The sequence below is a fragment of the Lepisosteus platostomus genome, chromosome 20 (genome assembly GCF_059453375.1).
Source record: "Lepisosteus platostomus isolate fLepPlt1 chromosome 20, fLepPlt1.hap1, whole genome shotgun sequence".
NCBI classification, from domain to species: Eukaryota; Metazoa; Chordata; class Actinopteri; order Semionotiformes; family Lepisosteidae; genus Lepisosteus; species Lepisosteus platostomus.
In genome coordinates, this window is record NC_142630.1 from 13151352 (window position 1) to 13178396 (window position 27045).

The 27045-nt window shown below is 44.1% G+C and overlaps 1 protein-coding gene and 1 non-coding gene across 4 annotated transcripts in view; both read right to left on the bottom strand.

Moving 5' to 3' along the window:
- Positions 1–27045, bottom strand: part of ccdc102a (coiled-coil domain containing 102A) — a 63769-nt gene that overhangs the window by 15564 nt on the left and 21160 nt on the right. For all 3 annotated transcript variants that reach the window (XM_088613534.1, XM_088613535.1, XM_088613533.1), the window contains exons 2-6: positions 26050–26763; positions 23384–23601; positions 18819–18927; positions 16105–16221; positions 12335–12544 (exon numbers count right to left, since the gene is read on the bottom strand). In XM_088613534.1, coding sequence (XP_088469660.1) covers positions 12335–12544; positions 16105–16221; positions 18819–18927; positions 23384–23601; positions 26050–26688 — 1293 coding nt within the window. In that variant the 5' untranslated portion in view covers positions 26689–26763. The remainder of the gene's footprint in view (positions 1–12334; positions 12545–16104; positions 16222–18818; positions 18928–23383; positions 23602–26049; positions 26764–27045) is intronic.
- Positions 8633–8736, bottom strand: LOC148644526 (U6 spliceosomal RNA). The gene has a single exon (XR_015928781.1). It is a non-coding gene; the product is annotated as a U6 spliceosomal RNA (small nuclear RNA).

Genomic DNA, 27045 nt, shown 5'->3' on the forward strand with positions numbered 1-27045 from the left:
TTTGTAGATCAAAACAGACGTTATTCTTACCTACAGAGAGAAAGTGTCAGGAGTCCTGCTTGCCACCTTTAAAAAGTGCCCTGCGTTGCCCTATTACAGCCGGAGAAACTCCAGAATTTCTGTTAGGTGCCTGGCAGCAGAATGATGGGGGGGGGACCAGACCCCCAGAGAGAACTCTGGAAGGTCACAGCCGAACAGAGATGACCCCCCTCCCCTGACGTGTGCCCCTCACTTTCTGGATCTGACACAACAGCATCAAACGTGGTGGGGGCAGGGCTGGCGAAAAAGCACCGAGGTGAAGAACAGAAGAAAGAACAAAAGAAGAATAAATCCCCTGTGGGAAAGGTCTCATACCAAGAGGGTAAGAAAGATAGTTGGATGAAAAAAGAAAAAAATACAGGAATGACAACATTAAAAAAACCATAGCTGTTCTAAAGCATTGTGACATTTCCTGAGAGCAATTTTCCCCTCCAAACAGAAGTACAGATTAGGAGGCTGCAATGAGCTAAGGAAGAGAGAAATGGCATCAAAAAAAGAGCAAGAGAAAAACAAACACTATTCCAATCCAACGCGTCAAGCATTCAGTAATTGTGAATGTGACAAGAATAACAAATTGTGAAGTGGGAAGGGTTTAAACAGACTGAGAAAAAGAAACGACGACTCTCGAACCAGGAGTGGCAGGGGAACTTCACCAGCTGTAATCACTGGTGCCCAAGATGTGATCGGCACAGATGTCTCCTGAGACTGGTGCCAGACTCTGGGGCTGTACCTTGGCTCCCCTGGCACACTGCAAAGGAAATGTGGGTCACAGAGAACGTCGAACAGGAAAAGACAGGATGGCAAACCGCCAGAGCAACCCAACAGCGACAGGCAGTGAGAGGCCTTCAGCCCACTGAAACACAAACCCTCACTTCTGTAGCACCACTGACGCGGGTCCTTTGGACTCACTGCAATCAAACACATTTTTAAAATGTTTTTTAAAGCTGTAAGTTTTTACTGTTCGAATCTTTTGCTAGTTGGTATATTTCAGATGCTGTGAACTCGAGCCTAGGTTATGTTACTAGCCAACTGTGACTGGCACCAAATTGGTTTGCCTTCACCGGGGACAACGTTGCAATTAGTCAGCCAGAGCTCTCCTGGTGCTCAGCAACACAATGACACCTGTGTTTCCATGACAATGTCCTCTGCATTTCCATGGGCGCCTGCGGCCTTATGATGATGACATCATTAAAGGCAGTAACTCTCCTCCAATCAATGCTAAACCTTTGCTGCAGTGCCTGATGGGTGAGCAGGTGGGCGGAGCCTGTTGGCACTTCCTCCTTCTTCCCACGTAGGCAAAGAGGACTGGGAGTGGGGATATAAGGACGTGATCGACAAATCTGTGCTGGGTGAGTACTGTATGTAAGAAATCAGTGGCAAAAATAAATTGAAAATAAAAAGTGCACTAATTAATCCTTCAGATATTTCTCTTTCCGAAACCTTTCAGGGTTCAGTCACATTACTATACACTCTGCACTGCAGCATGAAAAGTCTATCCTGAAAATTGAAAAAGTTTAAATTTTATCTAATGCGGATTTTAAAAGTTTGATTGCTGATATAGTGTCCTAATAAATACAAATTATTTATTTCAGGAACTGCCTTCTATGGAACACTGAAGGGTATTTAAGCCTGGATTTTAGCCAAGGAACAAGTCAAACAAGAACTTAACTAAACTAATAAACTGAACAACACAAATTTACAAGCTGTCAAAATCTTTTACCATACATTAATTGGTTTCTGCTGCCTGTTTATTAGCGAGACTACAGAAAAAGAACAACCTTTTTGTAATTTCAATTCTGTCTTTTGACAGCTTGTACCTGTCCTGTGCTTATGTACCTATAAGCGGAAAGAAGCTTGCAGCCAACTGACTTGAAAACCTGGCACTATTTGAAAGTTGGTGAAAAGCACGATCTTCAAATATCATCAAGTTTGACGCCCATTTACTAACCGTTGGGTATTTTAGTCTTCACCACTGGAGCTGTCGGTTGAAATGAAGGACAAAACAGTAATGACCCCAGGCAACACCCAAGAGTACACTGCACTGATGAGTCCCCAATTGATTTATTGATGGGTCTAACGAACCCTCATTTCGAGCATCCTTAATTTCCAGTAAGGGTTACAATGGTCTCTAGTTAACCATGTTTAGACTGCATATTTATTTACCGATACCAGTAATCACATTTCATAATTGCATTTTTTATTCTAAAACAATAATTTCACACACACGCATATATAACACACACAGTATAAATGATGCATCGCTGCAGCATGAGAAATGACCTGCCTTTCCAGTCACGCAAGATTGGCTGTTAAATGTTTCTCCTTGACTGGGTCTCAGACCCACACCACGGTCGGTGAATATATTACACTGCGCAGTGACTCTGCCTGAGGGGGTCACTGCCACCACACTGCTGGCACAGAAATCCACCCTGACACGCTGCCAATGGGAAGCCTTGGGCGGGTCAAGATAACGGGCTTCACCGTCAAGGTTGTTCCCGAACTTCGGATACATCTTTTCTTCATGGAGGAAGAAAGCGGCTGCTGGCAGGACCTGCGAAGTATAGTGTTGCGTTCGATTCAAAATTCCAGCGCCCGCCCGCCGGCCTCTCTGATCCATTCGCCATTCTCTCTATGCCCCTTTACACAGGGACTTCAATCAGAGGTACGCAATTAATCCCCCCCCCCCCCAACTAATTATCCTTTCCGAACCCGTCGCTGCCCAATTATCACAGCCGACCACATAAAGATTTAGAATGATTGGCCGTGAGGTGGCACTGTGGGCTCTCCAAAAAGGGCTATTGAATTCTGACATCTAATTGGGCATCATGAGGCAAACTACCCTTAGGCAGCAAAATGAGGTCCCAGGGAATAATAAGGCTAAACCGTGGGATAGAGAAAGCGGTGACAATGACTGCACGATCATGTCCGCCAGGCTAACTCGATGATCCCAGCCTCTCAGTACTGTGGACTAGTCAAAACGCCTGGGCGTCCTCACCAACGCAACACGGACATCAGCCTCCCGTACTACAGGAGGGCCTTCCAGGTAACTCCTAGACAAGCCGCAGAGCCGGTCACACACCTCAGTCTGGCCCTTCCTCCGGGCAGCCAGCTGTCAGCCTTCCCCTTCTGTGTAACCAGAGCAGCCGGCTGCGCTGAGGTGTTATCTGCTGGCAAAAATAAGACCCCCAAAAAGAAAAATCCAGCATGTGCTCTGAATGTGCAATGGGGGGGAAAAAAAAGATAAAACCGGCAGAGCAACGAGAGGACTCCAGATGGGAGCGCGCGCGCACACACACACACACACACACACACACACACACACACACACACACACACAGACACACACAGACACACACAGACACACACAGACACACACAGACACACACAGACACACACAGACACACACAGACACACGTCTCATCCGCCATTTCCCCACAGGTCCGCGGAGCCTCCGCTCCTTGGTGCGCACCGTACGGCCGCGTGAGAGTGACCTGCAGCCGTGACCTTGGGCAGAGAAGCACACAGCGGCTGCGCTAACCTGCGCTGATTAAAAGCGAGGCAGCCAGGCTCCAGGGGTGCCTGAGGCTAGCACTGCGGTAAGCCCCTTCTCTAACCTGGCCAGGGACACAGTGTAATTAGCATATGGATCCTTGAAAAGCACTCGGCGCGATAGACACACATTAGTGCCTTTTTACACCATCTCCCTTCATTTTTTCTCTCCACCTGCGTTACCGATGCCACGCCCCCTCAAAACCGTTTGTTTTCTTTAATCAAGAGTGCAAGAACAGAAGACAAGAGGAAGCCACCATCTCTTCCGCTTGTTAGGCAGGTTAGCAGCAAAGTGCATCTAAACATTTATGCCAATGCTATGTGAAGGAGCCAGGCATGTTTCGATTTCTCAGTCCTAGAATTAATTCCCCACTAGTGTCCAATTTTGATCATGTGTTCACTACTGATCACTACTGAGCATGAAACAGACTTCTGGGTTAACTCTCCCTTTATCAATTTCTCACTCAGTATTTGTGCACAGACATAAAAGTCAAGTAATAACTTTCCAGTGTTATTCTTATGAGTTCATATTGTGTGCTTTCTTAGAACCTTTCAATAACAAGAGGTAGCTCCTTTCTTTTCTTTATTATTTAGATCTGCATTAAAACAGTATTTGACAGGACAGCCCTACCTACTTACTGTACATTTCACCAGCCTGTCACTTTAGGGATGAATCTCTGCCTGTCAGAAACAGGAACTCATCATTGTTGTGCAGGCAGTTGTTCAACAGAATGCAACACAGAGCAACTGCATGTGGTGGAAATAAAACGGCTGTTCGAATTTGACTTTGTCTTGTATCTAATGAAAAACTCTTTAATTTGACTGTTTATTGTGAGACCTCCCCTTCCCGCTTTGGAGAAACTGCTCTGCTTTGCACACAGGATTGTGCTCTGGGGGAAAAACAAAAAGCACAAGCCAGTTTTTCCAAAAGATGCTGCACCTTCCCCCTTGCTGAGGAGACATCTGGTGCCAAACAGAATGAGATTGCCAGTCCCTTGAAAACTGAACCTGCTTTCTTTTGTAGTCCTTGCTCACTGTACATAGTCATCTACACAATCGGGAAAGACTTCAACATACTATACAGGCCTTCATAGGGCAAGCCTAGGCCCCCAAAAAGTATCTGCCTCAGAGAAAAGAAGCATTTTGCTGATAAACAATGCTTTTTTACAGTGCTCTCTTGAGCTTGTGCTTGAATGCACTGCATGTTCTTTTTTTGGACGTGACTTCTGTGTTTTAAACAAACCGTCTCCGGAGAACAGGTCATATTTTCCGATGTCTCCCTGGAGAGTGGTAAAAATGAGAGATATTTTAATGAGAACGCAGCTACAGCTTCTACCTGTGTTTAGCACAGCACAGGAAATGCAGTGGGTCTAATAAGAATAGTTCCAAATGAGAAGACACTATTCACCACTCCCAGACCCTGTGGTATTTAGGACCTAACCTAAAACGCTTCTTAAAAAGTTTTTTTTTTAACAAGACGCTTTGATGGCCCAAGGTCCCAAGAGTTGGACACAGAATAGCCTTCTTCCCACACTTTCTCTGCTCTCTCCCAGTCTCCTCATTTACCGACAGTTTTGTTTCCAGACAGGTGGAAGACAGCTGCTCTGCATATTCGCTGTAATTGGTCTATAATGGTTTTGTGAAGCAAATCTCTGACATCACCTTTCTATTCCTTTAACTACATTTATTTTCAAGCATCCATACACATAATGGGGCTGCTGGTTATCTTGCAGAGCAAGGATTAAGGCCTGCTCTACCCGACTACTGGGGGAAAAAAAGTTTGTTAAGAACACATTACATAGCCACAGTAAGTGGATTACTTCAATGTATGAAGAAAACTTGCAAGGAACCTCTACCAAAATATTGAAACCGTCCCTGTTCACTAGTCTCCAGGGACGCAGTTTATTTTTAACGCTGTCATGGCCATGAACAGCAGTTGTAACCACTGGGCTGTACACTTAGGCTTTCACCGAGTTGCAACAGTGCAGCCAGGAGACTTCAAAATTACGGCTTAGGATCATTTCATGGAAAGAAACCATCCCAGCAGAAATTTCATTATGAAAGGCCTAATGGGCAAAATCCACCCACTGAAGATGGTATGGATCAAATACGATGCTGCAGACTTTAGAACAGTCATCCTTCGAACATAAAATCCATTGTGTTTATTGGACTTTTCCAGCAGTTGCTCAGCAGGCCTTGAGAATATGTATTCTCCTATTTAATTTCTAAACAAAAACGTTTACATATACCTAATGTGACAATCTAGTTAAGCATAAAAAGAAAGTCCAGTTTACCACAAGATGCATGTCCACCCACAGAGGAGCCATTTGTAACTTCCCATTAACGCATCCGGCATGTTTTCAGAAGGTAGGAAGATGCTGAAGCATCCTGAAAAGATCTGTTACAAACTAGACATATAAGATGGGAAACTGAAGAAGCGGTTTATGAAAGAGACTTTATGCTGACATATCATTTTCTTATTCTAGACAATGTGGGAAAGACAAAGCCATACAACTCCATGTTAATATCCCCATGCTTAAATAACCCCTCAGTGTTCTTGTGCTGGGAAAACAAATACAGAAAACTGCCCTGTTTATTTTTTCCCAGAAATGTTATATACAGTACAAAATTGATAAAGGCTATTTATTTCACAAAATAACAGACACTTCCAGTATTGTATCTATGTAGATAAATAAATAAACCTCCAATACAGTATAAGAAGGTCAGTAAATATCCATCAACTGTGCACTAATGCAGTTTACAAATCCCATTACATTTTTTACATACTTTCAAAATACCAGACACGGCAACTATTTTGTTCTGTATTTTACTAAGTCTCCGGATGCAAATAAAATATGTCTGATCCTAAATTATGTTTGAATTTTGAAGAACTGAAAAGGAATACACTGCTGATGGTTGTGACCTTGGTCAAAACAAATTACTCTAGCTAAATTAAAAATAAACAGGAGCATGTGCACTGCATGAAGAGTAAACTGACATTGCAGAGAGAAGCCTGGGAACACAGTCAGCTCTATTTATGCCCAATTTAAGCGATTTTTTTAAAACAAATCTGATGGAGCTGTCACAGAACCTGGAACAAAGATACTAGATTTTTTAAGGACTTAAAACATTTAGGAAAACTGTCAGTATACCAAAAAATAGCTTATACGACTTAAAAAAAAAGCTTTTTGTTTTTGAAAGCAGTTTTTAACCGTTCACATAGTACTGTATGTTTTTATTTGTGCCAGACAAGGGGTTTTCTTAGTCTGCTCCATTTTGTTTTTCTTTAATTGCAAAACAAAATGCGCACAGCAATTCAGTAAAGGACCACTTATTCCTATATTCATGACACACTTACCTATAATGTCACTATATAGCCTTTGGTTATAATCATAAGGAAAATTGATTATTAATAAGAACTGGAGAATATTTAGAGAATAATAAAGTTGGCAACCCAGTTTTACACCACGGTGAGCCATTGTTTGGGCAGCAAGCAGGATTCAGGTATCTGATCAAAGGAGGACAGGCACTTCCCTGCTGACAGCCAGACTTGCTTGTTTTGTAAGTGCACAGCACCGCAGGAGCAGACAATCGGTGGGGGGGTGACAATGTTCGAGCAGCAACAGCAGCTTGAATCCAAACGAGACCCAGATCTTGCTGGAGTCGAGCAGATGGTAGTGCAAACAACAGAAATGGCTTCACTTATCAAGACCATTAACCTATAATTGTTTACAGCAACTGGCTTTATTAACATATTTTATTCCTGTCAGAGCTACAAACTCTCTCTCTCGCGCGGTCTGAGTGCGTTCCCTGCAGGTAACTCAAGTTTATTTAAAATAAAATACTGCTGGTAAGTTTGTTTCTGAGATGGCTCACCCCTGCTCTCACTGTGCTGTTAATTTTACAGCATTAAGAACACATTAATTCTGAACATCAATGATGTCTGTGAAAGTGAAACTTTATAGTACGCGTTAATAAAATCTATGTTTACCTATGCATATAGGCAGAAGAAGCAGTTATGTGGACTACACATTATGTCCCCGAAATAAATCCTTCACTAATGAGGCTTAGCATTTCCATTTCCTTGAGCACCCATTTGTTAGGCAATGTGTCTTTTGTTCACAGCACTCGGTCTGAAAAATGCACACCTTGCAGGAACATCAGGCTCCCTGGCAGAGAGTACTGCAGTGTCGTGCACACCATCTGTGTGAGGAGCAGTGCAGTCTGCAAAGTAGCTACGGCGCCTACAATTCCCTCCTGGTACCGGCCCTGAGCAGCACGAGTGGCAAAGACAGGCAAGGGCTGGAGTTTAAGGGCAGAACGAAGGAAAGCGCCTTAATTCAAACGTTCTGCAGGCTCCAAAACACACTTCCTACAAACACCTCAGAGGAAAAAATAAACAAATGGAAATGTATTCAATATCATGGACTCCACCTTGGAGAATTCAACTTTTTTGTCATTCCCAGAATCTGGGATCCCTTAAAACCAGTAATTATACTTCAGTCATTTTTTTTCTTAAAACTAATGATCTGTTTTTATATAAAAAAAGGAGCACAGGTGAAATAACGGTATTTTCCTAGGCAGCAATACGTGCATGTGAAACAGACTGAGCAGGCAGGGCAATGAAGGGAGAAAGATTTCTGTTAAAAAGATTGGGGTCACAAAGTCACTGTTTTATGCAGCATTGAAGCAGTGAATTATGAGAAGACCTTGGAAAGTCTCCATGGAATAAGCTGTAAATAATTAAACAAAAACCTGTTTCAAGATGCTTTGTCTATCATCCGTGTCACAGGGTTCCCCCAACAGCTGAAAAAACATAACCTATTTAAAACAATATTTTGTTTAAAATAAAAACACAATTTTATTCTCTTCAATGAGAAAATCTTTCAAGAATGAAAGATATAGCTTTGGACTTAAATCCCATTTTAAAGCCAATCTCTTTTGTCAAAAAAAAACAGGAATAGAGCTAACTTTTATAAAAGAGCTCTTTTTAAAAGGTCTCATCTCTGAGCTGAAATATACCTAAACCTTGTAGTCATGTTCATTATATATGGAACGCTTCACGAATTTGCGTGTCATCCTTGCGCAGGGGCCATGCTAATCTTCTCTGTATCGTTCCAATTTTAGTATATGTGCTGCCAAAGCTACCTGGGCTTCAGAGTCCAATGTGATAAGTTCCAATTCTCTTCAGACAGATGTAACACTGTCTGCTCTGTGATAGACCCACCTTGCTACACTGTGTTAAAACAAATCAAAAGGACACACAGCACTCCTGTTCTGCAAAATAATTAAAACAAAACGCTCCCTTGGCAGGTACACAGAAATTATGCCAAAATCTTGAGGTTACCTTCAGCGGGATTGCTTTCATGTTTCTGTTCTGTCTGGGAATGATTCTGCATTTCGGTTATGCTTCACGGAAACACATCATTGCTCAGAAGAGGTTGTACAACCTGTCTCGAGTCGGACAGATATCAAAGAAGCATTTGTATCAAATGATATCTTTCAAAAAGAAGACAGTTTATTCTCCCCCCATGGAATTATACCTGTCCAGCAAAAAATAAAATAAAATAAAGGCTGTTCAGGAGAGAAGAGAGAATCCAGCCTCTGTTTCATTCAAAGAGGAGACTGCAGTCTTTTGCACACACGTTCTGTTAACTGAATTTGTAGGCAAACATTTTATATGATTTAGGTGTTCTCTGTCTACATCAAGAGCATTAAGAAAAGAAAAGTACATTTTGTCCCCTAGTTTGTTCCCCCCACAAAGAACCACTCTGTTTAAAGTGCAGACATATCCTCATCGACGTTCCACAAACGAAAATGGAATGATCTGAATTTTAAAGCTCGGTTTAATGGAATGGAAATAGCCCAGGGAATTGGCAGCTTTTTATATCAACATAAAAAGACGAGCAATTAATACTGAGAAAGGCTGTAACAGTTTATCTGGGTGTCTTTTTTTACTGTTCTTCGTATAATTTGAGCTTGCCCCTTAAAAATAAAATACAGATTAAGTCATCATAGCTATTAGATCTTTTATTGAAATCGCTGGCTGCCCGATCATTTAATTACTAACTTCCCACAATGTAGAAGCACCTTCTGCAGCCTAGACCCTTAATGCTCTGAATGTAAAGCACAAAAGGTACTTCAATGAAAGGCAACTAACACTGTCTTTCATGTAAGAACTAAAATTAATGATAGAAATTAACAGGACTATGAAATAAAGATCAAATCAGTGTCATACAACATTTCATCAGGACTTCTATGCACCTCAAAACAGCTGTGTTACTGACAGCCACAACATACAGAGACTGCAGGTTTTTCCAACAGGAAAGTGATCGGAAAATAATTTGAGTAACTAATTGACTAATTGAAGTCAAAACATCCATCTATATCTATCCATGAAATATCACACAAGCAGCTTTAGATGTGCTGCTTTTCCCTTTTCTCTTTTAAGTAAAAAGAGACAAAAACACTATTTCAGAAGAAAGCAGCAAAGCAGTTGAAGGAGGAGGCCTGAAGGAGGCCCGACAGCCGAAATATTTTTTTCTTTCTGCTTTTCAGAGTGGAGTCAACCTCTGCTTGTTCCTTCACAGCCCGTACACTGACACAGCTCCCCGGTCACACCTCTGCCTTCGGATACTGAAAATTAAAAGCCATTTCCATGAAGAAGGCTGACAGGGTCCCCACACCCATCAGGACTGGCTCTAATGCATTTCTGCCCCTCACTCCAACTCAAGTAGGGCTCAATACAATTTGAAACCGTCACTTCTGCAGGAACGAAGCAGATTCATCAGCGCAAGGACAGCCTTGTCATTGCTATCTCCATTCGACCTTTACTAATTTCCTAAAGCTGATCCATTTTCAGGTACATAAAAATACTGCGACCTGGTCTTCCCTTCTCCATCTTTCTTCATCTCCTCGGCCCACACACTTGGCTTTCCATAAAGATGCTTCTACATCTCTGCACGCACTGTCTGTTGCCAGACCCTCATCCATCTCTATCTAATGGCGTGCCCGTGTCCAAACTTTTTACCCATTGCCCAAAGCGCATTCCTGCAGAAGACATCAATCTATATACCTGCCGCAGACTGTTTTCTTTACTCTGTACCTTTATGCATTTTTTATCAATCTCACTTCATTTTGCCTGAGAGTCTGCGTTGCGTCTTAATCTCCGCATCTGTTTCCGTCCTCAGTCCATACATCCGTCTCAATAGCAAGTGCAACCCGCATTAATCTCTTTTACCTCTGGATCTCATGTTATCTTCTGTATGACAATGATTTTAATTTCTTGTTTGTTTTCACGACTGAACAGTCCTATGCTGGTATTACACATTTTTAACTATTTGGAAGAGGCACACCCTGTTCGAACAGCAGTTTTATTTCCTCTGTATTTAAATTGGGAAAAGCAATTCAAATCAAAGAAATCCTGCCTACATTTCTGGATGGGTTTTGCAGTTTTGCGATTTTATTTCATTGATCCCTTTTATTAATCTCACTTTATTCTTGTCTCGGCTCCTGGATTACGTCTTAATCTCTGTCTCGGCTACAACCTCCATAGCCTGCTCAATATATCAATCTCAGCTACGGGTCACGTTAATCTTTGCTACCTCTTCATCTCCCCCCCCGAAGGGTCTTCTACACTAGCCTGCTTCTATAGCCTCAGCAGCTTGAAGACCCTTCATTCCTTCTGCCCACTGATGGAAGGAAGGATGGGGCAATAAGAGGACATTTGCCAGCATGTTCTCTTGAGTCTCCTTGTGCTTCAGAAACTCAAACTCCCCAAACCTGGCCTTAAGTCAGATGCTTGGCCGCACCCTGAGCACTTGGAGAAAAGCGGGCTGGGAGATTTATAGCCTACCCCGTGAAATGCTTTAAGCCAAGCCTATAAATCGCCCATTCCTGAAACAGCTCAACTCCTAATGGCACTCATAAACCCTGCCAGTAAGTGTTTTTTATTTCCTAATAGATTTCTTTAATAGATTCTTATAAAGGCACACCTGGTCTTGCAGATTACTCACTGGACATGGAGATATAGCTGGACAGAGAGTAAAAAAAATAGGGGCCTTTGGTGAAAGCAGACACTTAATGTCTCAGGCAGAGAGGCCCAAGATGGAGTTTGCACATCCCTGCTTCCTCAAAGCAGACTGTGCATTGACAGCCTTTCTCTATTTACGGCACGTGGTCTTCAAGCAAGAAGAAATCTATAAATGGGGATGCTGATAACTGAACTGAAACCAGTTCTGGAACTGCTTAAAATCCTGTGCAATGTACTAACAGAGTACTTCATGAAAACATCACTGTGTACATGTGTACATTATATACATTACTGGTGTACAATGTGGTTCTCTAGCAGTACAAAAGACAGAGGGAAACATCCATTGGGGAAACATCCCCATTACCTGTAAAGCGCTTTGAGTGGAGTGTCCAGAAAAGCGCTATATAAGTGTAAGCAATTATTATTATTATTATTATTATTTTAATCAATCAAGGCTGGGTTGGCCGGTTTTCTCTTTTGTTTTCTCACTGCCACACCTGCCTGGGTGATTCAGAATTATCGACTGCTGAACGAGGTCTTCGAAGGTCACCACTGAACAGCCCTAACAAGGCCTTCAGTGGGAAGGGACCCTAGGTCACGGTCTTTGCTTCTTCCTTTCTCTTTGTCTTTCAAAGCGCTAAACCACACCATTAGAAAACCCATTCAGAAGAGCGCTCCTCGCCCACCGAGGCCTGCGGCCCGCTCCGCCCTCACCTTGTTCCTCTCGAAGAGCTCGCTCTGGATGCTCTTGAGGTCGGTGTCCAGGGCGCTGGCCGCCTGCCTGCGCTTGCGGGCCAGCTGCTCCTCCAGGTCCTCGATCTGCCCCCTCAGCTTCTTGTTGTCGCGCTCCAGCGTCAGCTTCTCCGTCTCCAGGCGCTCCCGCCGGCCCCACTCCGCCGCGTTCTCCGCCTGGAGGCGCTCCATCTGGGGGGCCAGCAGCACAGGAGGGGACACAGTTGGAGAGAGAGCCAGGAGCCGCGCAGCGCAGAGGGAGGGAGGAAGTCGGAGGTCCAGGAGAGAGAGAGAGAGAGAGAGAGAGAGAGAGAGAGAGAGAGAGAGAGAGAGAGAGAGAGAGAGAGAGAGAGAGAGAGAGAGAGAGAGAGAGAGAGAGAGAGAGAGATTAATGGATCGGCCTCATTACAGGTACGAAGTGGAAAATTAAGCAGTCTGGGCTCTCCAAGCTGCTCAGCCTACAGGAACAAACGATCACAAGAAGGTATGAAGCACGCATCGTGTCGAATTCTACTGCCAGTCAGACGGCTGTCAAAAATTCACAAACTGCATGAAAGACGGCTCTAAAGAAAGATGTGGTAAAGTCATTAAAAGCCCTCAATTTTAGTTCCAAAATATTACAAACTATAAATGGGGGGAAATGTATTAAAAAAAAAACTCGAGGGAAGCCATGAAAGTTGTTTCAGACGTTTAAGAGAGAAGATGGGCAATCGTCCCCTTTCTCTGCTCTGTCTGGCAAGCAGTCAAAGACATCAGAAAGTATGTCCTGTTTCCCAGAGATAACTTCCTAGATCACAGCGGGGCAGACTCCCTCTCACATGCTAGAAAGTTAAATCCGAGATAAAACTTTCTCGGAAACTGGAGACGAGCGTTCAGGAGCCAGGCCTACTTCAGGGCTTTGGAAATGTGCGATGCATCTTTTGAAGACACCGAAAAAGGAGAGGAAAAACCGCTTTCAGCGTGGATGAAAGACAATATTTCACTGTTGCTCAGCCAAGAGAATTTCTGTTTGTGTCACTGTGCTCACAAAAAATAACAACCAGCAAGTTCTGAATAAAATACCAACCACGAAGTGTCCAAACCACCTTATTTAAAAGCGTTTTCAACTTGGCATTATATTTATGTCAGTGACTGCAAAAATGTTAATGTATGTAATGTTTTGGCTACCACTGAAGGAAATGGTTTCTTCATTTAGTATGCTGAACATCGTTCAAAGAATATAATAACTATTACTCTGACACTTGTAGAGATTTATTTTGGCTTGAGTGGAATCATGCTGCAGGATATTTGTACATCAGACAGGGTTAATAAGACTAGAGGGTGATAATGGAGGGACTGACCTTGATGAGGTCCAGATGGACAGACAGAGCTTCATGCAATGGCTCTGATACAGATGAACTCACAGCAAGGGTTAGATTCAATTAACATTTTGGCTGTGTGTGACATACACACACTCACTCAAAGACTAAGGATTTTCAGGCTATAAAACAAAAGTTTAAGAGTGATAAGACCTATTTTTGTTTTGAAATTGATCCACACATCAATCCCAGTTCAATCACATAAACACAGGCTTGGAACAGGGTGTGTATTTGTGCAAATGTTCCTGACTCTTCATTCAGACGTTAATGTCTTGTACATTAAAATCTTTAATTAGGCTCTTCGTCTCTTAGGCGAAGCAAGGCCCCTGATGAATGGCGACTTTGTGAGAAACTCCTGCCCAATATGTTTGGTTGTTTCAGGGTAATAGCTTGATTAAGTGAGGCACATTTTCAACTCAAACAAATGGTATATATTGACATACAGCTTACTAAATGGCTGGGAACTAGGCTTGAAGTAGGATTACGCTTAGCTTTCCCACAAAAACTCAACATTTGTTGATGCTATGGCTAAGTGCAAGGGCATAACATACACAAAGAAAAAGTCATGTTTAACTGTTATTATCATTGCTTTGCAGATGTAAAAGGTCATTTACAATAAACTGCTCCTATCATAAAGTACATTGAAAAAAGACCATTCTACTTGTCAAACACACTTATTACTTTTGAAGTGCAACCCTGATAAGTGAAACCAAAGAGTGTCGGTGATTCTAACCCTAACCCTAGCTCAGCCCGAGAAGCCGAGCTGAGTGCTCATTCAGAAGACCTGCAGGCCTGGGCCCCAGTTCTGCACCAGCAGCCAGTGCTGCCCCAGACTCCAGCAGACTGGCAAGGCTAGCTGGCAGCAGCAGCAGCTTGAACCCTCCCAGGGGCCCTCGCGCCCCCTGGCCAAGAGAGCTCCCTTCACAGACACTGATTTTTCCAGGCAGTTTGCGTAAAAGGATTGCATGTTGTAATCCAGCCTGTGCCGACAGCGATGTATTGCGCCGGACAAAATGGAGAGGCAGTGGAGCGTGTTGGCTCCCACCTGCTGGGGGAGGGGTTACACAGCGCTGACAAACCCTGCTGGCCAATCCAGGAAAGTCTCCCATCGCTCTCCCTATGGCCTCCAGATTCACCCCGACTCTGTCTGCGTGGAGGCATCTTTCAGTTCTGTTGTCCTTCAACACTGAAATTGTGAGTGGCTGCATTATGGGTAAAAAAACACCTTGTGTTGCCAAACATTGTGCTTGCAATGTTGATAAAAGCATGCTGTTATCATGGCAGGGGAAGGGGCCTGTTGTCATGTCCCCCATGGGCATGTCTGATCTTAGGATGGGGGGGGGGGGCATTTTCTGTCAATAAAAATAATAAAGGTTTTGGTTTTATTGCGATCCGCATTGACATGGCTAACGCACTCTCAGTGTGAAACAGGTTGTTGCTAGGGTGTTAGCCCAAAGAGTGCGTCTATTTCAGTGTGCCGAGAGCTTCAGAGTGCAGCGTTTGTTTATGTATTTTCCCATCACAAATTACAGCCCTGGAAGGAATGCGAGGGAGGGAGAAATGACAGTGAAAGGCTCAGAGGCCGACGCCTGAGTCCAGGTCATTTCAGTACTTGGCTTTATTATAATCTGTTGTTGTTCCTTAGTTCTTACATGCAGACTGCACATCGGCAAAACAATAAGAGTACAATAGTCCAGTATGCATACACAGTATTAGGCAATATTGCCGACTGGTCATTATTTAAAAAAACACGCAGTCTGACAAATGATTGTTTTACACTGGGAGGAAGCGTTCAGACCACAATGCTTTTGAAATCTGAAGCAGTTCGCTGCACACGCTGCAAGCTGAACGCTGGAAAGAGAACCAGGAAGACATCTGAGCAGAGGTCCCTATCAGCCGAGGCAAGAGAGCCACTGGGAGGGGCATCAGCAAAAAGCCATAGGCAGGCCTGCCTATTCCTAACCGGAGCCCCGAGAAAAACTGTCTGGCAAAACAGCCTGATCCCCGCGCGGAGGAGACGCTGAAGAAGCTTGGAAATAACAATGCCATTTACAGCGCCATTTTCTTCTGCCTCCCCTCCTTAATCTGTAGACCGCTGCATCTTTTATTCCTGCTTCCTCCCAGCACAGCTAATTCTGATCATCCTGCAAAGGCTGAAAATAAGGACCCAAATGCTTTTGTGTCATATGATGCAATTCCTTAAAGTTGTCTACACAGTGGGAGCCCCATGATAACAGCATATACAGCAATGGAACCACAGGTTTTTAGTTGAACCTTGGGCGATCTACTTCATGTTCCTGAACAAATGAGAATATGCATGCTTCCCGTAGATCGGTTTTTATTTTGGCTTTTTGGAGGATATGAGGACACCCACCCCCCAGTTCCAGGCCTCACCTCCACACGCAGCTCGGCCAGTTTCTTGTCCATGCTGGAGCGGGCCCCCAGCTCATCCTCCAGGTCCTCCGACATGCGGCCCAGCTCGTCCTGGTGCACCTCCTTCAGCAGGTTGAGCTGGGCGGGGATACGAGAGAGAAGAGGACCCCGTCACTGCACTGAGTCTGAACACTAAGCACAGTCTCTGCACGCACGCATTCCCTGGGACTCCTTGAAACTTACAAAAACACTCCACGGCACAATATACACATCTTATCTTCTCCAACCTCAAACGTGGTCAGAGAAAAGCAGAAGAAATATATGAACATATGACTGAATATATAAATACTGAATGATTCTTCTTCTGGAGATTTTAGTATTCAAGACCAGAACCTTGGAATAAAAAAGTAGGCTATAAAGCTTGGAATTAGATTCCATCTGACCAATAAAGAACTGAATCCATTTGAATAGGAGGTTGCATTCAAATGGATTTTAATTTTTGAAATAGAACAGGTGATTTATAGTACTTATAAAGTAAGTCTATATCAATAATAACTATAAAGTGCATTTGCATATATGGTGTTTTTTGTCTTGGAATATTCCAAAGCACCTTAAATATATGAGGAGACCCACTTCTTCTAGCCATGAAGAGTAGCCCCCAACTGTAGGCGTGATGCGTTATGGCCATATTGCGCCAGCAGCCCTGCTAATAAGCAGATCAGGTGGAGGAGCGAGAAATTGCTTCACCAACTGAATTAAGAGGGAAACTCGGGAAGGCCAGATTGCACAAGTCCAGAGTGGAATTTAGCCAGGACACCAGGGTTAACACATCAACTCTTACAAACAGTGCCGTGGGATTTTTAATGGCCGAGTCATCTCATATGAAGCACAAGACGTAATTTAATTACAGTAGCTTTGCAACCACAACCAATGCCACCCCAGAAAGCTACCAGTTAAAGCGCCAGGGTACAAAGGTTGCAGACCCAGGGCCTGTGGTCCCATGCTGGCCTGCTCTGCTTTGCCTTCTGTCACAAAGCCAGACTCTTCAGAGGAACAGAAGGTTACAAACAAGGCTGGGCTAATTTGCCCATCTAGTCCATTTAGTTGCGAGAAGATAAGTCGTCCAAAGACTCATCCAGCTGTTTCTTTAAGGAAGCCCTAGTATTGGTTGGATGAGCATCTTGGTCCATGCAGTTAATACTTCTGTCTTCTGGTTAGTGTTCCACTACTCATTCTTTAGACGTCCAATGGAACAATGCCTTTGATGACTTGGAATACTTGGATCAGGTCCCTTCATAATCCTCTCTGTTCAAGGCTAAATAGGTTCGATTCCTTCAACCTGTCAGTGTTAAAGGAATATCTAAGTCCTTTTCCTGGGGACAAGCCCTGGTCTGCTCCATACGTTGCACATAGCTGTGTAACCAATTCCCACTGGAAGAGGGACAAAAATAGACTAATAAAGCATAGAGACATTGTCAAATCCATTACACCACTGGGACCTGAGAACAGATCTTTAACTGCGGTTCTAAAAGGGCACTTCATCTCGGACTAAACATCCAGCCTCACGACATCACTTGGCCTTCATCCCAATGGAAACACAAAATGGCAGAACAAGTCTTCCCAGAGGCGCAACTAGAAAACCGTTTATTCTTTTTTTCTTTTTTGGAGGGGTTCATTAAAAGTCATTACACTGTTACAAAAAATGTTATTTAAAAAAAACTCTCCTTCTAGCTGATCAAAGACAGTTTACCACAGGATTTTAGATGGCCCTCGAATATGTTTTCTTTACGAAGCATATTATCTAAAGTGGTTGGAGACTGAATTGACAGAAAAGCATGATTTGGCTCCTGAAAATCGGGTCTCCTTTCATTCTTGAAATATCATCCCTGATATTGAGCCCACTGGTAAAGTAAGTGCTGCTAGTGGCCTGTATTTTTAAGGCCTCCCTTTGACATAGTTTCCTGAAACTTGGGAGCCCTCTTCTGGTCACCACAGTGGTGACCAGAATATATATTTTGCAATAAAAAAAATTATACTGTTGTGTTTAATGGCATAATTATCCTGGCACAACATGGATATGCGCCCTATCATTAATTATAGTGCAAGTCTAATGCTAGTTAATGCATAATATTTGTGCTAGGATATTATGCTTTGTTTCAAAAGGATTTTAAATACTAATTGCTTAAAATTTGTGAGCAATCATGCTTTAAGAAAAAAAAACAAATACAAATAGAGGAACAGAGTAACAAAAACATACTTCAAAGTAATTAGAAAACAGGCGTTCTATTTTTATCTCCAAGACATTACAACATCCTCACACATTAAAATGCACTGGATACTTTAGCTGGATACTTTATACTGCACTGGAAATTTAGCATTTTCACTGTAATAAGCATGTTTATTTCCCAGTAGGATCCGTGGCAGTCTCTGCAAAGGGACGTATATGTGTATCCAACCCTGGTGCTGAAGGGCCGATGTGTCTGCAGGGTTCCAGGAGAAGCTGTTAAATTGGTCCCATTAAGACTGAAAACCTGCAGACATACAAACCCTCTAAGATCAGGGTTTGACACCCCAGGACCCTGGACTGGCACAGCAGAATTTTGTTTTGCATCATCGGTCAATATATCTCAGGGCTCCAGATTTAGGTTTACGAATTCCAAGTGTGTTTTAACTCTGCTGCCAAGAATAAGTGCATGTGTGGGGGGTTTTAATTCTCCAACTGCTCACTCTCTCACCTGCTTCAGAGCCTCCTGTTTGGACTTATTAAGCTCTTCGTATTTAAGTTTCCACTGGCTGAGCTCCGTCTCCAGCTTCTCGATGTTCTTGCTGAGAGACAGCTTGTCCCTGCCGAGGACAAACACATTGCTCAGGCTTTAGCTGAACATACAGATCCCGCTATTTAGCATGCAGAACAGGAGCTCAAGACTCCCGTATATAAAAAAAATACATACAGTACACCCCCACTTCCTTAGGTACATGCTGCATGGCTGTGGATCAATAGGGCAAACCGGAGCAGGTCAATGTTTACACCTGATGACTCCTTGTTTCACAACTATGGAAGCACCTGCCAGACTGACACTTTAAAAGAGATGCTGGAGAAAATTAAATGGGGAGCTTTAATGTAAAAAACCATCACTGTTCCACCTCAATCATTCACCACAGGTCAGGTTGCCGAGGAGCTGCAAATGAATCAATGTCACTTAATATCCACTTCCAGTTAATGGAAATAACTGAGGTGTCAGGCTAATGCCTTTTTATGTCTGCCTATGAGGCAAAAGAGGAAACGTTCTGACTCCAGCTACGCATGTGTTTATATTTCATCTGTGCGTTCCACCAGGAGGGGGCGAGTTCACAACAAAGGCCATCAAGCTCCTGTTTTGACTCGTTTTCATAAATCACTTCAAAGCCCTCCTCAAGCAGGCAATTAGCACAGCATCTGTCTGCATTCATCATAGACAGGCAGCCTACGTGAGCGATATGGATCCATGTGTCAAAAAGGCTAGAAAGCACACGCTGACACATGAGGATAAATTGATGTTTCAAAAACAAAAGTTCAAATCTGTTGAGAAGGTATCATCCCATTAATTTACTCAATTATGTTGTCACCTCTGAGTATTTTAACCCTATAGCCACGCAGGAATTACCTGTTAAGATGTATAGCTAGGTCTTTCAAGCACTACTCTTCAATTGGAATAGAAGGTACTGCCCATTCGCAGCTCTGTGTTATTTTACATGCCTCAGCAAAGGCACTTTAAACAGAATTCTCCATGAGCAGAGGCAACATTAACTGGCTTTTGAAAAGCCGTTTTCTTTTTTGGCTTAGTGTACCAAGTGTTTGCATCCATCAAAGCAACCTGGTTCCATATTTCTGCAAAGAAAGCCTACACTATTATCACCCAATATGTTGATGTACAGCAGCCTGCACTACAAAATTTGCAAAAGACAAGAATAAGATCAATAGGGAAAGCATTACAAAACAAAAATCACTTCTGCAGTTTGAACGCCTAAACTGCACAAACTTTATCTTCAACGAGATAATTTTTTTCTCACCAAAACATGGTAATTCATTTCCATGAAAAATCTGGGCACTTATCCAGAGAGCCCTAAACGTCATTAAAGAAAGTCCTACCACATCTTGTTTTTGTATCTCAGACCACAGCACTTGAGAAAGCGGGATTAGATTCCAATGGGAAAGTACACAGTAATGGGCATTTGTTACTTATTCCATATTTAGAGACACAAACTCTGTAGTAGAGGCATGCCCTTTTAAAACAAGGTGGCCTATTCAGACAGCTGTGTTGTGAAAATGGCGTACTGCAGAGAAAAGAAGTGGCAGAGATATTGTGGAGAGATGGGTTACCATAACCAGTGACAGCAGCGGCGTGCCTTCAGACACCAACAGGTGAGCCATGGAATTTTGTATTTTGGAGGTATGAGAAAAATAAAAAAAATAAAATGAAATACTGTTTCTATGGGATATGTGTTTGTTACTGGAGGGCAACACACCCGAGATGGAGGTCACGTTCTAAGACCTGGAAATCACGTGAGGTGTTTCAAGGACATAAATAATGTTCCAGCGAGACACATTTCTGCCAGTTTCTGCAGGGACAATGCAACTGCACATTTTAAGCATCGATTATTTTTGCTTTCTAATATTAATCGAATTGTGGTCGGGCTGCTGACATGTCGGGGGCGGGGACAAAGACGGTACGTGCCACAAACGTTTTATATGCAAGCGTGCCTGGCATAAGCAACAAGTCTACCCACCAGGTAGTTAGAAACGACAGTTTCCAAGATGATGCACATGTGGGAGAACATGGCACAGAGCTGCACAATGTTACTCTGCAGCAATGGCAGGTTAGATTTCCATTTGCATCTTTTGCATGTCATTAGCAAACCTTCACTATTCTACTGTGAAGCTGGAACAAAGCTGTGCTTTGAGTGCCCTTGTCAGAACATAAGAAAGTTTGCACACGAGAGGAGGCATTCAGCCCATCCAGCCTGTTTGGTAGCGAGTTGTTAAGATATCGAAGGTTCTCATCCAGTTTCTGGAAGAAAGCCACAATACAGGGATCAGCCGCAGTGCTGGGTAGCTTGTTTCATACTGATACACACAGGAAAAGGACTCAGCCTGTCCACCACTGAAGTGCAGGACCCAGCCAGAGTTCAGTGTCCTTGCCTGTAGCCCCACTACACAGCAGATGAGGTGGAGAAGAGAAAAACTGGGCCATTTAGACCAGTGAAGATGGAATCACCTTCAGCAGGAACAGCTACTTAAGCTAAGAAGTGGTTTAGCTTGGAATGAAGCCAGAGGACTCTAGTTCTCTAGGAGATTTTTATGCTCGACAACACTGACATATTGACTTTGCATTCCTAAATAATTCATGAATCGGGAAGGTGTTTTGAAGTCTCTCTGGTGACGTCTTCTATTTTGCTGATGTACTCATGTTTTAAACTGTTACACATTCTCCGTGTTATGACTTTTTTTTTAAAGAAAAGCAAAAATGGCAGCCTTGGGTGCCTTCTCCTTCAGTCAGGCTGCTCTGCATCTCAGTCTGGCAGATTGGTAATGATGTGTCTGAGGCCAAAAACTCTCCGAGGGGATGTCGCACACAGACAGCGGCTCAGCTCAAGAATGCCAATCTCTCCGTCTCTCGTTTGATTAGTAAGCTCCAATTCAAGCTGACTGACCATCTTGACCTCCCTCACTGCCACTGCTAACCTTTCATCCCTTCGACTTGAGAGAAAAACTGCAGACTCGGAACAGAAGGAAAACAGTAAAAAAAGAACCACGCCCTTGGTGCTGTATACATGGGTTTCCACTGCGTTTCACATCAAAGCTCACTAATCAGTTGAGAGGCTCATTTTCCGCTGCAAGTATACAGAGCTCCAGGGCTGTATTGTGGATTGAAGACTTTGGTTTTAAACAGCCACCGTGCCTCTGCTGATCAGCGAAGCCCCCACCCGGCTCTTGTGTCATCACCACTTCAGTGACCACTAAAACTCTGCCCTGGTATCATTCAACTCAGCCGATATCATTCAAGGAGTCACATTCATTCCTCACTCAAGAGTCTCCTTGGTCAGACAGTATTAAAAGAGCAGGCCAGGGACTGAAGAGAAGCTGCAAAGGCCGACTCCGTATCATCATCACATTCATCAAGGCAATATTTCCCCATCTGTTTTGCTTCAAGTCCGCCCGTCAGGGCACAGCCCCAGAAGAAGGGATGTCAGTTTGTGCCTCATTTCAAGCAATGCTTGTGCTGTAGGCCCACGCCTGCTGTACAGCACACTGGAGTCCAAGTGACCATGGTGTATAATTCCACCTAAGAATGTGCTCATCAAACTACCCCCTTAAGAAAATCAATGATCCTCATGGAACTAAAATACCACAGGATTTAAGTACTGAAATTAACCATTTGCAAAATGCTGCAATTAAATCCTAGTATTTTGATTCTAATTACTACCTTTATTAGGTAACCTAATTAGTTAATTATAACGTTATTAGTTATTTTTTATTTCTAGAATTTGGAATTTCTAATGGTTTATTTTTACTATGGGACCAATCTTGGATCTTTTCTTGCAACTCAGAAAGCTGCTAATTCATCCCATTTCCTTCAAGAATCTTTTCGGTTCATCGCATCTAGCAGGAGACGCCGCCGCCAGTGAAGTCTGTCTCTATGTGTAGCTTTTTTTGGCTGGAAATTAAAATTGGTCCACTGACAAAAAAAATTAAACTCGAAACACTAATAATGTGAAATGGTACAAGCCCAACGTATTGTCTCAAAGAGACATTCATTTGCAAAAATACTGCAAAAAATAACAAGACAACATCTGCCCTCTGCAAACAGAATTCACAAGCAATTAATGTGAACATTCACATTACAGTTTGTAAAAGGAATTAATTCAATCTTCCCCTTTTAGATTATTCTAAAAAGCAATAACCATATACCCACAAGACAAGCTATAAAACACTATAGAAGTCTCGTACAGCTCCAATGTAGGCTTACAATAACAATTTTAGTGACATTTCATGAACAACAATTTTTACATTTGACTAAGAGCAAGACCTTTGGTGTTCACCAAGGGCTAAAACTGGGGACACACATTGTGCATTAATTCTGCTGGGCATATCTGACTGAAGTGGTTTTTTACAATCCCAATTGAGAAATACACATGCCTTCACTCTGTCCAGCTACCTGTGTCACCATTTCCTACTTAATTGCTGTCTCCATCCTCTCTTGTCACACTTGTCCCAATCCTACCTAATGCCATAGATGCGTCAATCTTAGCCTCTGCTTACTCTCTTTCCTTGAGCAGGACCTTCTGTGATTCGTCGAGGCGCAGCTGGAGGGCGGTAACCTTGCTGGTGTCTTCCTCTAGGATGGTGATGTCATCCCAGAGCAGGCGGTTCCGGTCCTGGCGGCTGAGGGCGGAACGGAGGCTGCTGGCACTGCGCCCATCCCAGCTGTCCGGTCCCTCTGCCTTCGCCCGCAGCAGGGACTCCAGCAGCTCCATCTCCTGAAGGCCGGAAAGACAGAGTCAGCTTTGCTGCTTCTAGGCGGCTCGCTCACTACATAAGCTGCTACTTGGGTCAGTGTGCCGTTCGCTCAACTCTCATTCCATTCATCCTCCATCCACTTTCTAACTGCTTATTCCAATTTGGGGTCACTGGGGGGGGGGGGGGCAGGGCCTATCCTGGCAAACAACAGGCAAAAGGCAGGGTACACCTTGGACAGGATGCCAGTCCATCACAGGACATAAACAAAGACACACACACTCACTTCAACTTTCTCATAAACCAATTAACCTACCAGTATGTCTTTGCACTGTGGGAGGAAACCGAGACAACCAGGAAACTCACGCAAATGCAGGGAAAACATACAAACTCCACACAGACAGAACCCCAGGTCTGGAATTGAACCCAAGGTTCCAGCACTGCGAGGAAGCAACGTCAAATGCTGTGCCACTCTGCCACCCTGCATCTCTCATTTTCTTCAAAATGATTAAGTTTGTACTGCAAAGGCTTGATGAGCTGTTACCGTGTGCAAAATGGGTACAGGTGTCAGATTTTAAAAGTGTTAAATAGGCTCCAAGGAGTCTGTCCCAGAAAAAAAGCACTACTTCTTAAAAAAAAAACAACCCACATGAAATTCCAGAAAGGTTTTGGCTTCATTTAGCGACAGGAAACGCAAGGGAACTACTGAACCTCTTGAAACAGTGCCATTCTCTAATGCTGCCCACAGGGGTGAACTTTTAAACTTGGCTTTCTTGGATATCTATGAGTAACACTGTGAACAGAAGTTCTGACTTGATTTTCCTTTTGTAAAAAAAAAAGTTATATGAAAATTTAAGCAACAAAACAAAAGATTTGAATTAAGGACATTTTTTGTATCATTTTTCCCCTATCTAAAATGAAATTTCCAAAGGTCATGAAAAACAAGAAGAACCAGCAACTGCATTGGTAATACAAGTTTAGGTCTTTCTGCTCGGATACAGTTTCAAAGCTCTGGCTTTCAAAGGACAAAAGGGAGCGTTCCAGTGCCAAATTCCTACACACACACAAAAAAAGGAATTTGACAAATTATCTCTGATTGAAACCACCTGCAGTTACAGCATGCAACCACAAGAGGCCTCTGCATGTAAACAAATAATTCTGGTTAGGGCATGTGGAAGCGTTCAGTCTGTGCCTGTAAAACAAGCATGATGAGAAAGGAAATGGGATAAAAGTGGACTCAGCCCTTAGAGCAGAATTATTGTCCCAAATTCTGTTTATTTAACACAAGTTCATTATTCAAGAGAAACAAGAAACAAACTTCAGGGGATGTTGATGAAAGATGTGGATGGTTTCAAAAACAGTGCCACGAAGATGGGATTGCAAAGCTCCTGCAGCTGGTTAGGGCCCGTTTGCATCTTTTCCATTCTAACTCCTTGAACTGTTTGCTATCAAAAATTTCAATCCATTTCATTCTAAAAGTCACGGGCTGCTGAATGTCACAGCTTGCTTATCTCCGATCAAGACGCTTGCGCTGCCTGTAGCAGCGGACTGTGCTCAGAAGCGACTGGCCCTTCTGCGCCCGTCTCTACATCTCCCCCACAGTGTGCTGGTGCTGGATTGAGATACTGTTCCAGCGCTCTGTCTGACACTTTCAAGCCAGACAGACAGCGTCGCCTTTCACGAATCGTGTACAGGATTCCTTCGCCAACGCCTGAATTCGATCAGAAGCGATTTCGATATCGAGAGCCAGTCTTTCCATCCACAGCAAACCCTTGATCACACACGATTCTGCCTGCAGAAACGTTTAAAAAGAGTGCAGATTCTCTATCCGCCCATGACGGGGGGCTGTCATCTTGTCTCTCTCAGGCCTCTTCCTCCCGTAACACTGTCTCTCCTGTTGAACGCTCTGTTTCACGGGAAACAGGCAGGGGATTTAGGTGCTCTCTTAAGTATACTCGGGATTCAAGGTTCATACCATATAATAGTAAAACCAAATGGTATCAAGTTTACAAGTTGAATTACAATTCACTTGATGGTATTTGTAATGATAAAGGCAGAAAGCTTTAGGTGTTGTTAGCTGTTAACGAGTGTACCATGGATTCTGGGAGCCTAACCCCATCCTCTCAAGTACTTACCAACCTATCCAGCAGAATAACCCCAACAGCCATCAAAGGAAACCCGTCCTAAAAACGGACAAGGAGCTTTTAATGTGCAAAAACAAACTCTCTTTTCCCACTTGCAGGGTCGCCAATTCTGGTCTCCAGTTTCTTAGTGAAATGCTAGATGAAGCAATATGGCCAAGCCATTTTGTGGCAGGCAGCAATTTACGGATACATGAGAATTGGGCTCCCCTGGGAACACGACGGCCGGCTCTTCCCCTTTCCAGGCTTAAATTTCAAGACGGCGCTAGAGCAGGTAGGAACAGTAACTCTCCAGAGGACACTGGACAATTCGCAGCCCCCACAACCCACCTTGTTCTTGTCGGGCTTCTCCGTGCCCACGTCCCGAACGGGCTCCTGCTCGGGAGAGCCCAGGCCCTCGCCCTCCCTCTCCATCTCCGAGGCCAGCTTGTTGTCCAGGGGCGGCGAGGACGAGGGGGCAGGGGGCGGCGCCGGGCCGGCGGGGGCGGGGCCAGCGCGCAGCCGCCCCGCCTCCTGCCGCAGCTGCTCGTTCTCGTTGGACAGCTCCTGCCGCTCCCGGCGCAGGCCCGTCAGCTCCTTGGTCAGGGCGTCCAGCCGCTGGCGCAGCTGGCGCACCTCGTCCCGGGCCTTGTTGCGCTCGGCCCGCACCTTGCTCCACTTCTCCCTCCAGTTGGCCGTGCAGTCGGACCACCAGCGCATCGTCTTCTCCATCTGGGCGGCCCGGGCCCGGGCCTCCTCCAGCTCCCGCAGGCGCAGCTCCTCGCGGCTCTCCCAGTCGCCCCCTTCGCCCACGCACAACCCCGGCGACAGCAGCAGGGGGGGGCTGGAGTTGGGGGTGCCGCTCTTGGGGCTGGAGGTGGTCAGGCTGTCCGGGGAGCGCATGCGGTCTGGAGGTGGGCCCAGGCCGGACAGGAGACTCCCCCCCGACCTGCTAGCTTCAGTCATGTGGGGACTAGGTGTGTGGTTCATGGCTGCCGGGGAGCTGCTGCACGAGCAACGGCCGTTAGGAGTCCATTTCCCGCATCCGGAAGGTTCCTCGGGCAACTGTGGAGGGAAGGAAATCTCACTCAAGGCCCTTGCAAACAATGACCTGCGTTTCAGGTGACAGAATTGCGTTAAATTCTCACAAACTATGGCAACCCCCAGCAATCCATTTCTGAACATGAACAACAGCCTTTGAACCCTTGTGACGTCACGCAAAGGAGCCTGGGAATAGACGAGAGTAAGAGACTTTTGACCCCTTGGTGGGTGAAGCGTCTGCAGTCTTTAACTAAGACAACTTCAACTTCAACTGCAAAGACACAGCTGTTGTATTTTGAACCCTTC